At 42.8% G+C, this 17,178-nt stretch overlaps 1 protein-coding gene across 2 annotated transcripts in view; it reads right to left on the bottom strand.

The window, feature by feature from the left end:
• LOC119387753 (spatacsin) overlaps nt 1-15,208 on the bottom strand; it is a 60,068-nt gene extending 44,860 nt beyond the window's left edge. For both annotated transcript variants that reach the window (XM_037655257.1, XM_037655258.1), the window contains exons 1-11: nt 14,969-15,208; nt 14,766-14,896; nt 14,506-14,700; nt 13,828-14,245; nt 12,711-12,852; nt 11,662-11,812; nt 10,691-10,863; nt 8,764-8,988; nt 7,751-7,933; nt 3,197-3,396; nt 1,354-1,571 (exon numbers count right to left, since the gene is read on the bottom strand). In XM_037655257.1, coding sequence (XP_037511185.1) covers nt 1,354-1,571; nt 3,197-3,396; nt 7,751-7,933; nt 8,764-8,988; nt 10,691-10,863; nt 11,662-11,812; nt 12,711-12,852; nt 13,828-14,245; nt 14,506-14,700; nt 14,766-14,896; nt 14,969-15,138 — 2,206 coding nt within the window. In that variant the 5' untranslated portion in view covers nt 15,139-15,208. The remainder of the gene's footprint in view (nt 1-1,353; nt 1,572-3,196; nt 3,397-7,750; nt 7,934-8,763; nt 8,989-10,690; nt 10,864-11,661; nt 11,813-12,710; nt 12,853-13,827; nt 14,246-14,505; nt 14,701-14,765; nt 14,897-14,968) is intronic.
• Between the last annotated feature and the right edge of the window lie 1,970 nt (nt 15,209-17,178).

The raw sequence follows: 17,178 nt of genomic DNA, 5'->3' as shown, positions 1-17,178 counted from the left end.
AGTGCCAATTCATCATGAAAAGAGACTCAACTTGCAGAAATCTGCACAAAGTGCAACAATTATGGGTTCACAGGAATCTGACCTAAATGGAACAATAGCAGCTCTTCCTTACTCTTTTATATCAGTAACCCCGTGCTCAAAGGTAACAGACAGCTGCAGTTATAAATTGAATATAACAAAATGTGACCGTTTACTTCTAGAACTATCTGGAAAGGTATGCAAGCATTTGCCCAATACAGTTGAACCCACATATGTCGAAACCATATAGGAAGAATTATTGTGTATATTGAACAATTGTAAATTCCACTTTAACATATGTTCAATATAAAAAATATCTATATATAATTACCTATATATAGAACTTTTTCGTGATCCCATTCAGATTCAATATATCCAGCTTCGACTGTAGCTGGAATCTACGGTGACATCATGTTACATGTATTATCACCACTGAAGTTCCATAAGGCAGTAAAAGGTTTGAGCCTCAAAAGCCATAGGAGGGAGCAAGTGACTTATTATGTGAGATTTCACGTATCCTGCTGCATTCAATATCTGGCTCACGTGTCCATGACAGCATTGTATACGGATTGAGTCCATTTTCTGATCATGTTCAAAAATGTGCTACAGCGGTACTTTAAAAAATCACACCATCTCCCGCTAAAGGGGACCACGAGGCGATGTGAAGCAGCGTTTCGGCACGTAGTGCCCGCGTTTCACAGGGGGAGGGGAGGGGGAGAGGGGAAGTGGAGAGGGAGATGGGAGAGGGGGAGGGGAGAAGGGAGGTGGAGAGGGGAAGGGGTAGGGGGAAGTGGAGAGGGAGAGAGAGGGGGGAAGTGGAAAGGGGAATGGAAGAGGGGAAGTAGAGAGGGGTGTGCTTAATAAGAACTTGTTGTTGGGCGAGTTGGCGAGTACTTAACATCGTGGTTTAGCGCTAAAGAAAGACAGACACATGTGAGAGACAGGACAGGCGCTACTAACAACTGGTTTATTGCAAGGGTTGCAATGGAATAAATACCACACTGGTGCGCAGACGTGACGAACGCGTAACAAGACGTCACCACTTATCAGGCTACAGGCATGTGACATCAAAAAGCCTAATCTCATTTCTATACAAGCAGATAGATGTGTCGCTAACCAGTTGTTAGTAGCGCCTGTCCTGTCTCTCACATGTGTCTGTCTTTCTTTAGCGCTAAACCACGATGTTAAGAGAGGGGTGTGTGGAGTGGGTTTGCGCATGCGCAGTAAGGGTGGTCACACCGCACACCACCATCACCACCACCACAACCACCACCACCGGATTGAACTCCGCTATAAGATGCTTCACATCAAAAAGAAAAACCGATGGCTACCCACCTTGCGATGCAAGTACAGCCCGACCCTCTGTTAACACCCTGTCGATAGTGTCAGAATCCCAAAACTTGAGCCAGGACGGTGCAAGTCGACAGTAAGGTGCAGTTACACCACGGTTTGTCGCCATGTCCCAGTGGTGAGTTACGTCTGCTAGCTGGCAAGGTTTCACAGTGGTGACAACCTGCTTTGATCCATATGGCTGTTTGTGCTTTGCAGTGGCCCTGAGCAATTACAAAGAAAGAAATCAAGCTTCCCATCTGTGAAGATTCATGAGAAGTCACAACCAAAGAGACAGTTGTAAAATTCTGTAAACAAGCTTTCAGAAGAATACACCATCTAGGAGAGAATGTACAGCGCTCACAAAATGAAACGAGACATCAAAAGTTTAATTATAACAACCGGTGCGTGCAATTGGCCAACTTAATTATGTCATGTCACTCTGAATTTGACCCAAAAGGTGATGTTGGTTCTCACATAAGTGTATGAGCCAATAGTATGCCGATGTGACACAAACTAAAGATGGTAGAGACGGAAGTATATGCATTGTAGGCCATAAATTGACACGTTTCATTTCACGAGCACTGTTCTTAAATTGGAACTTATTTCAAGGCAGTACTGTCTTAACTTCGGGCATATTGGTCATGTTCCACAACTATGGAGGAAAGATATTGCAGGCGCTACACTTGAAAGCTTCTAGAACGCGGTGCAGAAGAAATAAATGGGAGAAAACAAAAGACAACAGATGAACAGAAAGTGTATTATAGATAGAGCAATGTACGAGGGATCAAATGAAATCACAAGTGTGTAGAAAAGACATGGATGAAGAGAGAAATATGAAAGGAGAGAAAAGAATGTTAGGGTCTTCTTTGGCTACATTTGTTCAAACAGCCCCTTTCTCCTCACAATTTTGCTTTTTCTGAGCCTCACTAACACTGTATTGCAAACAACTTCCCTGATATTACATGACGTTGTCAGCAATTTCTCACGTTAAGGTGCTTTGTGAATAATGTGTTGCTGTGATAACACATTGCGACAATTGGTTTCTCGCCCTAGCTTTATTGAGGTGGAGGATGATGACGAAGTATGCTGTGAAATGCTGCCATGAGATTGATTCTGACCTTGATCTTCTCTACCAACTTCAATGTTTAAAACCTAAGTGTTTCCTTTCTTTCTATGGCTCGTCTTAGCTAGCTTAGACTTTGTTTCCGTGAGGTTCTTATTAATCACGTTTATTCAAAGCTAATTACCGTGAGAAACAATGGACACAAGCAAAAAAAGTTCAGTGCACATGCAGCACTTCTCCCTGTACATCTTGTGTAACGCTGCTTGCATCCCCTAATCTAAATCTCTGCAATAACTCTCTCTGCTGGTCACATGAATTAGTCTCTACATAGCGTCTCAAGTTAGAGTGCTCACATAAAAGAAGTTGAAGCTACATTTTATCATTTTCGTTTTCGTTAAATTATTCTTGCTTTCACATTCGCTCACTGCTACTGACTGCCAGGATTGGTTACTCAGCACAATGGATGTTAACAAGAGCACAGAATTGAAGGGAAACAAAATTTAGCGAAACACACTCCCACATTTCAACGATCAATGAGATATTCATAGGCGTGCGCAGGGTTCCCCATCAGGGGGGGCAAAGTTTCATCGCAGCAGCCCCCCACCCTACTAAGTCAATGTATGGGGCAGATTTTGCGCCCCCCCCCCCTCCTTTTTTTATGTGACTAGAAGGGTCAATGTACAGGGCAGATTTTGCGCCTCCCTCTTAGGTGATTACGGGGGGGGTGGCCGGCCCCCCTGCCCCCCCCTGTGGGCACGCCTATGGAGATATTCACTCTCTCACCAATGCCGTGTAGCAGCTGAGCACGCCCATGACTTGTTATCACAAAATATGGCGTCGATACTGGCACTTTTCTCTAGAAGACGAGTTTCGTCGCTGCTCAAGACACCGGTGCCTGACAGCTCATCTTTTAGCAGCTTGGTAATACCACGATCCCGACAAAGCATTAGCATCTCTTTCAACTTCTCCGTACTTGAATATCCCTGCATGTCACAGAAGAAAAAAATATTAAATAAGAGCCCCAGAAAGCATGACATCAGCACAAAATACTGAGCAGGCATTTGGAGTAAACGGAGTGTAATCTTGTTACTCTAGCTAACCCTCCACCAATCTCGACTATGTATTTTTCCTTCTTAATACAACCATTTTGTTGCTCTAATAAACCTCTTGCTGGGTTCCTCTATGCGGTACATTACCTCTACATTTACTCATCATAACCTTGACTACAGTAGTATAAGACGCAGTCACCTGCTCTCCGATTTGTACCACTAACTTCACATCCCTTAAAGGGACCCTGAAACTGTTTTTTGAAGTTTTGTCAGCGTTTAGGCAAGAGCATCCCTAAATCATTCACACCAGAAATTAAGCGATGCACTGTGTACCAAGGCCACTACGGACAATTATATATAGGGTCATTCCATGCCAACTGTCCCAGTCGGGGCGCTCGACAAAAATCAATTTCTCTGAAAAAATCTGAGAAATTTACACACATATAGACATTAGTTCTAGAGTACTTTCCCAAAATATTTTGAGCGGCAAAAATTTTTCGGGCACGTGAGCGCCATTTGAACTTCTCGATATGGTGGAAAACCAGGTACGAAAGAAAAATTCGCTATAAATGGACCGTTTCACGTATTCATTCGAACTTTGCTTTTTTGTGTTTTTAGAGCATCGCGCTTTCATTATAGGACGGTTTCTTAGAGCAGCTTTACATTTTTCTCTTCTTGGCGCGTAGGTAAAATTGAGCAAATTGCAGCGTTTTCGGGAATTTTTTTACAAAAGACGATTGTAGACCAAATAGATCAATTATTTTTATAGAACTCTCCATAAAACGTACTATCTTTTAAAAGTTTTGTTTTGCCTGTGTGTGGCGCACAGGCTCTGAAATAAAACCCTGAACTTGGAAAAAACGCTACATTGGCCTATGTTCAGACGTCTGTAGCACTCTAAGGTGGTCCAAGAAAAAATAAGCAGAAAAGCGCGTACGATTGAGAATTGTAACAACTTCATCCACAGAAAGTTTAATCGAAGTAGTTTTTGTTTTAGCCAAGAAAAAAATTTTTGAAGTTTAGTCCCACCATTTCATTGTTTTGCCATGGGGGCAGTACAAACCGACTGAATTTACTGCATAAAAAAAAGAGGTAGTGTATTCGTAGCACATCGTTTTCAGCTCCTTTTGTTAGTGCTTTGTAATGTATATTACATATCAAGGAGATGATAAACAGAGGTAAAAATATAACAGTACCATGGGCTTAGATGCCGAAATTCCCCAATAATGAATCGCGTTACTTATTGCATGCGGCTCTGAGAATCAGTTGGCGTCAAAATAAGTTAAGTCTCAAAGTTCATGTAAACCGGAGAAAGGAGGCGTGAGCGTGGTCATTTATAGCGGATCCAAACGGAGTTCATCTAAGTATTCCGCAACGAACGGCACATGATGTGACAACGCGCCGCGTATTCACGCATTCCGTCCGTCGTCCGCGACACTACGGACGGGATATGCCAAGCTATTTTTCACATCCTTATTTGGATGGTTGCAGGCAGCAGATTTTGGTTAAAGTAGAATTTGTCTGTCTGGTAACATGCATCGTTTTACATCTGTTTTGAGATCACAACAGCCTATTTTGTGAAGTAGTTGTCCGGCGCCGCCTCCGCCTCCGGTGCGCGTAAACAATGCAATAAGTAACGCGATTCATTATTGGGGAATTTCGGCATCTAAGCCCATGGTACTGTTATATTTTTCCCTCTGTTTATCATCTCGTTGATATGTAATATACATTACAAAGCACTAACAAAAGGAGCTGAAGACCATGTGCTACGAATACACTGCCTCTTTTTTTTTATGCTGTAAATTCAGTCGGTTTGTACTGCCCCCATAGCAAAACAATGAAATGGTGGGACTAAACTTCAAAAATTTTTTTCTTGGCTAAAACAAAAACTACTTCGATTAAACTTTCTGTGGATGAAGTTGTTACAATTCTCAATAGTATGCGCTTTTCTGCTTATTTTTTCTTGGACCACCTTAGAGTGCTACAGACGTCTGAACATAGGCCAATGTAGCGTTTTTTCCAAGTTCAGGGTTTTATTTTAGAGCCTGTGCGCCACACACAGGCAAAACAATAACTTTAGAAGATCGTACGTTTTATGGAGAGTTCTATAAAAATAATTGATGTATTTGGTCTACAATCGTTTTTTGTAAAAAAATTCCCGAAAACGCTGCAATTTGCTCAATTTTACCTACGCACCAAGGAGTGGAAAATGTAAAGCTGCTCTAAGCAACCGTCCTATAATGAAAGCGCGATGATCTAAAAACACAAAAAAGCAAGTTTCGAATGAATGCGTGAAACGGTCCATTTATAGCGAATTTTTCTTTCGTACCTGGTTTTCCACCATATCGAAAAGTTCAAATGGCGCTCACGTACCCGAAAAATTTTTGCCGCTCAAAATATTTTGGGAAAATACTGTAGAGCTAATGTCTATATGTGTGTAATTTTCTCAGATTTTTTCAGAGAAATTGATTTTTGTCGAGCGCCCCGACTGGGACAGTTGGCATGGAATGACCCTATATATACCCACCTCCTCACCCTGCCTTGCACCCTCAACTCACAGACACGCTGGCATCGCCGGCGATCGCAGCGCTGTCATAAGCGCAATCGACGGCTTGAGCTTCACCCAATCATGGTCTCCGAGATTGCGCGCAACCTGTCGGCGCGCAATCTCGGAGGCCCAGTGTACCCGGCAGCACGCTGCTCGCGGAGTGGTTAATATTTGCTCCGACAGGTGCCGCCACACTACCAGTTGATCTTATTTTATTCTCCTGTACGGCAACAACCTGCAAAAGCATGCGGACAAACAAAAAGAGTTCGAGAACGATCACCGATAAGCATAAACCCTGGCAATGTGGTTGTGTCTTCAGGGGTGAAGTTACAGCCGCAGACATGTGGATCGTGGCGTTGAACGGATAGCGAGAGCGCGACGCTTATTGCAGCGACGAGCTGAAGGGATTCCGCTCACCAGATGCCTCACAAACATTGCACGATGTCGCAGCTACAAGTCACCAATTGCTAGATATGTGGTACACAACACAGCTAGGGCAGTTCATTGTGTCCAAGAAAAGAAACCTCGAGATAAACACTGTCGCTCCGCTCACGTAAACACAGAGCACGTTGTAACACAGGTGGATGACGCTCGTTGCCCACAGGAGGTTCAGTGACGTGGACTGGACATATCCAATCAGATCAGCCGCCTGCGTGACGTCTCGCTTCCAGTGCAACACACACTGGAAGTGGGCGGGGATCACAGCTGAGGCGCTGTGATCGGTGGCGATTCGCAGCTTTAAAGGCTTGTAATAAAATACACAGTTTACGCACATAGCTTAAATCGGTCTGTAAATGATCCTTACGACTTGCTCTAACGGCCCAATGTATTCGTACAAAATCATCAAAACTGTTTCAGGGTCCCTTTAATTATACGCCTACTCATTTTTTTTCCACCTTTCATTTCACACCAATTAACTTCTACAGCTTCTTCGAGGTCCTCGAAGCTTCAGTCCCATAAGGTACTATTGATAATATTCAATGATTGTACACTTTCTTCATAAAGAATAATAGCAAGCTGCCAGTGATGAAATGGGAGTGCTTCTCATATGCATTCTAAAACATTTCTGTTTGTATAAAAACTTTTTTCCCCTGATTTGTGTCCTCTTGAATACTTGGCCTAGATGTGCTCTAATACTAAAGTGCTAACATTAATGTAATCACAAGCTGTTGTGCTCCTGTTCAGGATACTGAACATTACCTTTGTATTTTACATATTAATCTTCAAGCCCTTTGCCAATAAGTGTTCTCCATCATTTGTTACAAGTAGTCTCCAACACTACTGAACTGTTACGTGGAAAGTCTGTAGGCCACAGGTTGCTGAAATATTCCCCATCAATCCCCCCACCCAATTATTCCTAGTAGCAACCTGAGTGCATCTCATCAAGGTATGAGGTGAATAGCGTTAGCATCTGCTGACAATTAATGAGGCCTCACTAGTCTAGGTACAAACTACAGGAGACTCTCAGTAAACGGATATCTCTTAAACGGAACTGCTGCTTAAACGGAACAACTGCCTCTAATATAATTGGTTTTGCACTTGGATTCTGCACCCCTGTTCATCTCTCAGTAAATGGAACTCCTGTTAAATGGAACGCATTTTCCTGCTCCCTTCAGGTTCTGCTTAACGAGTCTACTGTAATTAGGCCTAGTGAGCACTCCCTCGCAAGAACAGGAATTGGTCACCCTGGTGCAACATTCATGAATCTCACACACTTTGAACAGCACAGGAATGCCTCACCACATTGCCAAGGACACGGTTAGCCTCAGCAAAGTCCTTGCGGCGCAGGCACTGCAGGGCTTCACGCTCCGCCACTTCTTTGAAAGACTTCATAAGATCTGCCTTCAACATCTTACCACGACGCAACAGGTGGTATTGGCCTTCAGGTATATTTCCATTTCGAACGCACTTCAGAACCACCTCCTGTGTCAAGGCAAAATAGTGCTTCAGGACAAACATAATGAAAACACAGCAGCGTGCTAGGCAGTATACATGAAGAACACAAAACTACAAGTCAATAGAAGAACTGGGCCCGAACATCTATGCTCAAGATGGTGCCAGTAGCAGGGAGCAGCAATGTTCCACGCAAGGCAATGTCAAATGGTGAAAAGAACAGAAAGAGAACACTGTTGGAATGAAGTTGAAATGGAACTACTATCTCTAGAAAGTGTGATGCTTCAAGCTGTCGAAGTACTCTGTAACATCTCCGGGCTTCTTTTAATGGCTGTCCTGATTACAATATCACTAAAACTGCATCAATCTCGCATGGTGAAAAAAAAAATGCTCAATAAAATGCCACTAATGTCCTGCTAGAACCCTAGAGCATGTACCAAAGATATGTTATATCTGCTATAAAAAAACTAAAATTAAGAGGGCCAAGTTGGAAAACTAAATGCAGCATAAGTTGCTCTGCCACTGCTTCATGACACACACCACCACATTTCATACAGTTCAGCGCACATGCTGCACTAAAAGCTACATGCGACAGCAAGAAAACAAGAAAACCCTTCAAGCCTCTGCAGATGGGGAAGGCATCTTGCCTTCACTCTATATTATATCTATATACAATATAGAAATGTATCTGTTGCTCTGAGCTTCAATGTACAAAGATACCTTGCAAGACTAGATATTGGGTAAATTGGTGCAGTTTGAGCAGTTCAGTGGTGCAGAACATGCAACACAACAGGAATAAATCTGTCAGGACATCTTACTGCAGACTATGTTTACAATTGAAGGTTATGAGGGAGCAGCACCTGGTCAGTGAGCCTGTCCCACTCCAATGTTGAGTCATCTGCAATAACTTTGGGTTGCACAGGCTGTTCCGTCACATTGCTGTGAACATGGCTTCGAAGCTGACTCAGGTAAGTAGCAAGAGTATTGCAGATACTCCTGCGAAGCTCTGCCCTTTCAGTCCAGCTGTCATTCATATCTCGTGGGTGCAGCATTTTGAGTAGGTGGACGAGGCTGGACAGTAGAAGCTGAAATAGTGGTGTGAAATGAGACATTGACCCTTTCACTACCGTAAAATAAGAAGAAAAATGTGCCAAAATTATGAAAAAATTTTTTTCGCTCAATTTGTATAGCTTCTTTCCCTGAATAAAAGTGACCATTCTTTCAATTCAATGGAGTTCCTTTATGTTACTAATCGCGTAAAAAAAAGGATAACTCAAAGGTGGCTTCGCTGCATGACAATACAATGAAAAATGGCAATAAAATGAAAGCCAAGGCACAAATGGCCCAACATGGACAAGTGTGGCCATCTTGCATCAAGAAACACAAGTATGACGAGTACAGTCTTCATTGATTCCATGCGATACCAATTTTTGCTGATGACGAGTACAGCCGTCATCGATCATTTTGTTACAAAATCTCATGATGACTATACTCGTCAATGGTCGCGAGAGGAATAAGATCAACCTTAGAAGTGCCAGTATGAAACAGACAACATGGCGTAGCAAATATACCTCGAGCAATACTCTCGTATCTCTTGCCAGTGACAAATTGTTTAAAGGGGCCCTGCAAACACTTCTCCAAGTAATCACCAAATGGTTTCATTAAAGGAGTTAATTGCCTCACAAATCGAATGCCATGAACATTTTTAGAATCCTTGAGTGGAGTTACAGGGATTTGTCGCATGCTTTAAGCGCTTTCTCTCTCCTTTCGTATCAGCTAGCGCGCTGAAAGCTACGCAGGTGGGGATGACAAGAGGGCAAGAAGCTACATTTGTTCGTCAGTGCATGTCATAACCTTGAGCACAATATTTCCTCTGTTCTTTTTCTTCGAACGCACGCCTTCCTTTCAATGTGATCGCGAGCAAGCACGCGGGCGCGTCCCGCCATCCCGCGACAACTGTGCAGCTCACGATGCTCAAATCAGCCAATGGCCGTGGAGTTTGTGTTTATGGCGTGGTAATTTGGGTTTATGGCATCATTTGTCGAGAGAAGAGTGAGTGATTTCTTGCTGACTTTGAGAATTAATTGTGAATTCCAGGACGCGTGCTGCGCTATAATCTTTGGCTTGCATGTTCTCAGGAGCCTCGACTACCAATTGGCAGCATTTTCTGAAAATGCTGAAAAATTGGTGCAGGGTCCCTTTAGGTGCTGTCCTCACCATCTTTTTGCTATGTCTGATGATTGCGAATAGGCACAACCCCAAAATTTGTTTCTTACGTGTGACACAAGAGACAAATTATAAGCAGCAAATCTGATAGGAGCTTTAAATTCTGAGCATGGCATTCTGCTAACTATAAGTAAACTGGTTGTAGTATGCAGCAGCTTGCTATCAGAGGAAAACATGTTTTATTCATAACACGAGGATCACGACATGACGTATAGGAAACAGTTGGCACGACCAATGAAAAACACTGAATAGGCTGTTAAACATTTACCGTGGTCTATCGAATAGAAATGTTTACAATAGTTAGATACTATGCATGGCTCAGTTATAGAAAAAATCATACAAGCAAGGTAAGCATGCTTTATTGGTGTATGTGCAGAATGGGGACTTTGGAGGTAACAACCACATTCTTGGAACGAAAGTAATACTAAAAGTTTAAGTTTATAGCCACTCTGGCATGCTTTCCCAAAGACAGCTGTACGTGACGATGGCTTTGCCCCGTTTTACAAATAGAGATGCTGGGTCTTTCGTTTGGTGTTTTTTCCCAGAGCAGGATGTAGTCACCTGAAGCAATTGCTGGGAGAACAGCTTGGATGAAAGGTCCTCAGAATTTTGCCTGATGATATTCGTCAGCTCTTCCAACACTTTGCTCCATGTCTCAGCTTCCCTGGACAGCAGCTGTAACTGAGCACTGCTCTGTCGTGGCTCAGGCTCCTTGGATAACTGTGCTGCCAAGGCTTGAAAAGCAAGTGAACAGACCACAAATAAGAACATGGATGATCCTTGAAAATGTATAACTATTATACAAGTGGCAAGTCCTTCACATTTCAGACAAGACGGAGGTTCACAAGAAAATGTGAGACTTGAATCAACAGTATGGTCGAACAAGGAACTTCTCTTTCTCTGATCACTGCTGACTGCATTTGCATTATACATAAAAGAGAGTGGCAATGTTGCCATTAGGTCCAACAAAAAAGAAACACTATACCTTAAATTACAATATGAGTTCACCATGTAGTGTTTCAGGGTATGCCAGGTAACCAATGTACAACACAGTCAAACTTATTCAGTCAAACTTCTTCGCCTATAAGTGGCAAGTAGCCACTACAAATTTAAAATATTCAATGTCACTTTAGTTTATATATTCATATGCGGATTGGGCTCTCTCTCTCAATGCAATGCCTAGGCTATGGGACATGTCATAGCACAGTACTAACCATTAACTTTAACCACACAGAGTTTTGTAGTACATGAAGATTTCAGCATACCATGCGAAACAATACATGTTGCTTCCCCCAATTAGGGAGCAAAGCGAAACAATTTTTAGATGTGGCTCTCTTTCTGCAGTTAGTGTTGTTTTTTTTATGTCAACGAAAGCATCCAAGAAGATTTACAGTATGGTTCACAGCACAAACAGCTGCACTGGGGTCGCGTACATTCGGGCAACATAAAATTAGCCAACTGTCCCATGAGAGACAATAACAAAGAGTGAAGCTTATAGTGAAGCGAATACACATTCAGTCTTTATCACTTACCATCTTCTTTGGCCTTTAGAAAGAAAGCCACCATGTCAAGCTGTCGATTTTGGACACCACGAAGCAGCACAGTCAGGTCAACAGCCATTGCCTGCCACTGATTTAACTGAGACAGGTTCTCAGCAGCCCTGGTGCCAGTTCGCTCCATGACCTAAGTAGGAAGAATTGAACGGCTCAGTCGCAGACATGACTTTCCCAACAATGTGTTTAATTTGGTACTGCAGAACCCTAGGCAGAGGCCTTAGAACTGTTTGAAAGCATTGCATAAAGAAGATCACGATGTGCATAATGCTCTATCATGATTATCTGGGCCAAATATGACTGCTTAACACATTGTCAGGAACCTGCAAATATGAAGCACTAATTTCAAACTATTGCTTTCTCCTTAATGGCAATCACGATTAAGCTGTCTGCAGCTTGGTGATGTTATCGGAAGTTCTATGGCACATGCAGTAAATAGACATCAACATAATTGGTTGAAGAAACCTTACAAATACATTGCAATATCAATGAAGGAATATTGCAAAGTGTTGATACAGCCCTATATATCACCGTCAAATGAATTATGCTCGCAATTTCGGGCAGAAATTTTTCACTGAACAATGCGGCTAGCAAGCAGGTTCCTGCATCAGTTTCCTTTCATTGACTCACTCACCAAGAGCTTCCAGCTTACTGTCTGAATATTTTAAAAGAAATTTACTTCAATATTTATACTATTGGGCAACTGGAGTAATATTCAGCCGCAGTAACTACCATAGTGCTCCATATGCACGTGATGTAGACGAGCTTGCATGTGTAAGTAAACCAACAGCTGAATGAATTACGACGACCAGTATTTGCTGTACTTTACTAATGTTAGGTCTTTTACTTGCACAGCAATGCTTCGCTGCTTATCCCTCATGATAGTAGTTGGCGTGACAAGAAAACAATTGTTGTGCAAAAGGCACTCGTGTAATAATAACACCTTGAATATGACCTCAGACGTCTTTAAGACTGTCAGGAAAGCCTCAAAAGTGTGAGAAGCATTGAAAAAGCATGCTAAGGCATACCTCTGCAAGCAGTCTTCGAGTGGCAGCACCAAATGTCAGTGTTGCAGTGCAATGAGAAAAAAGAAATGCTGGAGCATGTCCCATAGTGCTTCTGGTGTCATAAACAACCGAAAATGATCCTTCCTCAGGCAGGCCACTTTCGCTATGCAAAAGAAAATGTCATAAATGTGTACAACACCTTTTTAGTTTGTTTTCTTCAACACATATTATGTATGAGCAATCGATCGTGATGACTAATGTTCATGCAGCAAGCGTGATTTGCTTGGCACGACACCAAAATGTGTCGCAATATATGGCGCTAAACCCTGCTTGTGCTTCCATTACAACATAAAGCTACTGCCGGCACATATACACGTCTTTGCTCCTGTGCTACTGAGTTGTTCCATAAATTTACGACCGGTGTCATGCACCTGAAAAATGAAGCAGCGAGTTCCGAAACACTAATGACTTTTCAACCAAAGTGGCTATTTGCGATGGTCATGCGATCTCTGTGAGTTGTTGGTGTGAGTGAGCTCCAGCAGTAATGTCCACATCAGAACCACAAGATCATGGCAAAGTCGGGATAAGTTTCAATTATATAAGGAGGGAGAAATATGAGTGCTGGAGCTTATAAAGAGATTTTCAACAAAAGCCTAAACTCAGGAAAGCTAACCAAATTTTAACTTTATTAGCCAAGCCTTGCTTTGTTTCAGATTGTGGATTTCTGATTATGTTATCTGGACGTCAAAGCAGCAAGAGGTCAGGCTACAGATAACCGAAGCGACACAAATGTGCAATTTCTGGAAACCAAATTTTCAATTCCTGCATTCAATGTCCGACAGCATCCCAAGCGATGCTGACGAGACATTGTAGCTCCACATTAATTTGGTCACATGGGTTACTTCAAAATGTTTTTTTAAATCATAACTGATATATATGTGATCATACAAAAACACTGGCAAGTGTTGCGTAGTTTAATTATATTTGTACACAATAGTGATGGCTTAAAAGATGCCTATCGGCCACTATGCAAATCGTTAACAGGAAATCAAAGTTAGCATTCCTAGAAAGAACACCTTCTCTTGCTTCCACAGTAGTGTACAAGCCTGCAAATATAATAAGGGGCACAAACTCTTACCAAGGCACTAAAGAGAACACCCCATTGGCGTCCAATTCAAAGGTCGCCAGATTTTGTAGGCCTTGAGCACCACAGCACAAAATTAGGTGTCTGTCATCCGGCATCCACATGACATGGTGGTCAGCGTCTCGGATGGACATATCAAGCAACAGCTGGCAGGGAGCCGTTGCCGCAGGGCTGGGCCTTCCTTTCGCGAGGCCAGTGATGACTCCCCTGGACTTGATCGTGCGTTTAGGAGCATCCTTCTCGTCAAGCGAACGTCGCAAACGCACCGTGTACAACTTCGTGTGGCCAACGCAAACGACGGCAGTTTCTGATTGGCGGAAGACGCAGAAATCGGAACTCTTCTTGATATCGAAGAGGTCCTCCTGGAGCTCCCAGTGTGCAGTCTGCGAGCCATCTTTGATATCGTACGCAACTGAAACAATCGTCAAGGTACATGCTGTCGTGTATGTCAATAACCCAAGTACAGTTCGTTCCTGAATATGGTTAAACGAGAAACGTGAAAAATGCACGCCTTTTAGTCTTTTATGTTTCGTAAACGATTGCATGGCAGCATTACGTAGTCAATTGCGATCCACATGTAAAGGAATTCGGTTAAGATAACACGTGGCGAAAGATGCCTCAGTTCACAAATGTGTGGACAGGGTGCAAGCCCGTCAACAACGAAAAGGATACGAAGGCTTCCCTGTGACGTAAGCACATGCAGGTCTGATCCTAGGACTCTAACTTTTAATATATCGCAAGGAGATTCCAGGCACCACACAGTTTCCAACACATCACTTATCAAGACGGCGCTCGCAAGGTGAGCTCTGTTGATTAGAAACACGAAGGTGCTGGCATTGCAGTAAATCAGCTCGATTGTCTCGGGTTCTGCAAAGAGAAGGGAAGATCACAGAGGCTATTCCTGGCGAAGACGAAATGTCTGGGACACTGACCGTGTAGTGAAGTCCATTTAAGCTGCTTCTTCACATAGGACCCGTTCGCAAGTGAAGAGTACAGCGATAGATCGTGCTGGTTTGATACGATTACGAGTTCATCTGCGTTTACTCCTTCTCTCCATATGAAGCTGGAATCGAAATAACAAGATGATAAATATCACACTAAGCGTAAACAAATGGCAGCGGCCTCTCCTGCTTACTCTTGCACACCGTCGACTTGCGCTGTGACAAACTCGGTCTTGAAATCTACCACACTGAGAGAGCAGTCATTCAAATAGCAGTACGACGCAAGGTTCGGCGACGGGCTTATTAGTGTTCCTCGTATTAATTCCCTACAATGACTCGTTTTCTTCAACACAGTAAAAGCCATGACTGTCTTCCTAAACTACGCAACATGACTACATGAACGATCGCACTCGCTGCACACGCCTCCAGAATGTAAACACGATCACGTGCAGAAGACGCTATGGCGGCGCCCCCTATAGTTTTGTATAATTGAAATGTGTACATTAGCTTTGTGCCACAATAGGTAGCCACAAAAACAGTACTTATAATCGCGGGTGTGAAAACAGGCGAATTATATTTCACTTCCCGTGGTTCATGTTAACTTCGTTTGCGACGCACGCGCCGTCAATGCATTGCGGAGAGGCGAGAAAGTGGAACGTGTGAATAAAATTATCACGTTCAACATGAGTGATTGGTTGGCACACAAATCCAGTAAGCTCCTCAGGGATAGTTTCGTGCCATATATTTTGCGTGCTTTTATTTTTTTTTTTTTTGAAAATGAATCTCGTTGATATCGATATCGTTGATCAGTTCCCGTTTATTTCGTTTTCCCGGCTATAACGCTCTGAAACGCCGGTCCCCAGGTTCACTTTGCGGTCGTTCAACAGTTTGTTGGCTCAATTTGCGCTAGAATATTTGTCAATGTAGCTCCTTCCTTCATGTATGGTGTTGTCACAAGCATTACTAATGTTACATTTTCTTGTGTGACGCGTGCACTCATTACCCGGTGGAGAAGCATGCAAGAGTATATGTCGGGAGATCTAAAATGATGGCCTTGACATGAAATGATACCACACTACTGCAATATCTGCCATATGCTCCAAATGCTACATGCTCATCACATATGGCTGCAATTGAGACTTGCATGCAGTGGATTGACAGAAAAAGGAATATCTCATTCCTTTTTTTTGTTTTTTTTTAATTAAAAATCTTATAGGACACAAGTGCTACTATATAGGCACGGCTGAAAATTTTAGACACTTTTACATTTAATTGACACTAACATATATCATAAAACAGCAAAAGTTCCCCTTTCTATACAAGATCAAAGGTGCTACATGTACATTGGAAAATGAGTGCATAAGCAATGCATGCGTAACTTACACCTGCTGACGTAGTTCGACTTCTTCTACAAAGCTTGCTACTGTGGCGTATCCAGGGGGGAGGGGGGGTACACCGGGCCCGTGCCCCCCCCCCCCCCCGAAATTGTTTTTCCCCATGGGATACAGAGCAGAAAATGACACTCGACCCCTCTTACCTGCCCGGACCCAATGTGGGATCAAGGAGGTGCCCCCCCCCCCCCCCGAAAAATATTTCTGCCTACGCCACTGGCTTGCTGGGTCTAGAATTCACTTACTAGTTGAAACAAACCACATTCACAAGTGTTGCAACATATGTACCACTATCCAAACTACATTCCATTTGGCCTTTTCCTGAGAAAGGAAAGGCAAGGAACCTTCAACTAATTACTCTGCTTCACAATGGTATCAGAGCAATATGTTTGCCATTTGCCAGTATCGTTAATGGTTTGTTAAAGTGGTTTTTAATTTTTATTTCAGCTATTTATGAAAACTTCTTTTCACACCTTGCATGTAGTAGGTTTTTTCCACTGCACTACAGCAGGAAAAAGCTGCTGCAGTAATATACACTTGCTACCTATCCTTGTATGTGTGCCTTGTATGCTCATATATCTGGTACCACATGTATGTTGTGAACATACAATTTTTTATACTCCCTACTGCGGTGCCCTTGGGGTTTTTTTTCGTGTGTGTATGTTAATGATACAAGCTACAACATTTGTAGTTAACAACACGCATTTGAATTAACAAACTACCTTGTCATCTAATGCATTTGCTTTCCCTAAATATGCAGACAATTTAGCAGTCATATTTTACAGCTACACTTAACATGTCAACTTTTATGGCAGTGGCCTCAGGTCTTTCGGTGGCTACTTTTCTTCCAGCATACCACGCTAGCCTATGCTTTAAGCAGATGGCTGAATGGTCATGTTAAAGAGTAACATGCTCCACATCACCGATTTCCCATGTTCACGACATTGTGCCATGTGCGTACACATCTAAAAGCCTTGCTCACGTCCCCAAGCACAAACACATTGTGTGCCATC

Source organism: Rhipicephalus sanguineus, chromosome 3 (assembly GCF_013339695.2).
Source record: "Rhipicephalus sanguineus isolate Rsan-2018 chromosome 3, BIME_Rsan_1.4, whole genome shotgun sequence".
Taxonomy (NCBI): Eukaryota; Metazoa; Arthropoda; class Arachnida; order Ixodida; family Ixodidae; genus Rhipicephalus; species Rhipicephalus sanguineus.
This window is presented reverse-complemented; position numbering and strand designations above follow the sequence as displayed.